Source organism: Eufriesea mexicana, unplaced genomic scaffold (assembly GCF_001483705.2).
Source record: "Eufriesea mexicana isolate 0111107269 unplaced genomic scaffold, ASM148370v2 scaffold1844, whole genome shotgun sequence".
Lineage (NCBI taxonomy): Eukaryota > Metazoa > Arthropoda > Insecta > Hymenoptera > Apidae > Eufriesea > Eufriesea mexicana.
This window is the reverse complement of record NW_016909945.1, coordinates 118417-118897: the sequence shown is the minus strand read 5'-3', so window position 1 is coordinate 118897 and position 481 is coordinate 118417. Positions and strand designations below refer to the sequence as shown.

The window sequence follows — 481 nt, the reverse complement described above, 5'->3', positions numbered from 1 at the left end:
TATCATTAATTTCACTACAAATTGTCGAAATGCAAATGCTCTTATGCTTAGAGTCTTGTCAACTTCACGTACAATCCGTGTGTTGGCTGCAGGAAGAACAATGACTTCTTATCTATGTCATATTCTTTGAACGTTTTCTCGCATTCCTCGATTCTGAATTTCGATAAGATACTGATGATTGACACCTTTGACTGATTCTTCGCAAATCTTGCACCTGAATAGAAAATTATTCAAAATTATTTCACAAATATAAAGTACATATTATGGTTATCATTAGTAATATATAATTGTTATAAATAATTTATATAAATTAGTATACATATAATATGTGCATAACGTTATTTCGTATGTAAATAATTATTTTAAAATTGTATTACTTAATATATAATATATGAAACTATTTCATTACATAATAATTATAATATAATAATTAAAACAATTATCGCAATAACGTTATTATTATATTATAATTATTATTAAT

General features: G+C 23.7%; 1 protein-coding gene across 1 annotated transcript in view; it reads right to left on the bottom strand.

Annotated features, from left to right (window-relative positions):
* LOC108549243 (probable cytochrome P450 6a14) overlaps positions 1-481 on the bottom strand; it is a 6843-nt gene continuing 6362 nt past the window's right edge. The window contains exon 5 of the mRNA XM_017902538.1: positions 1-214. Coding sequence (XP_017758027.1) covers positions 48-214 — 167 coding nt within the window. The 3' untranslated portion in view covers positions 1-47. The remainder of the gene's footprint in view (positions 215-481) is intronic.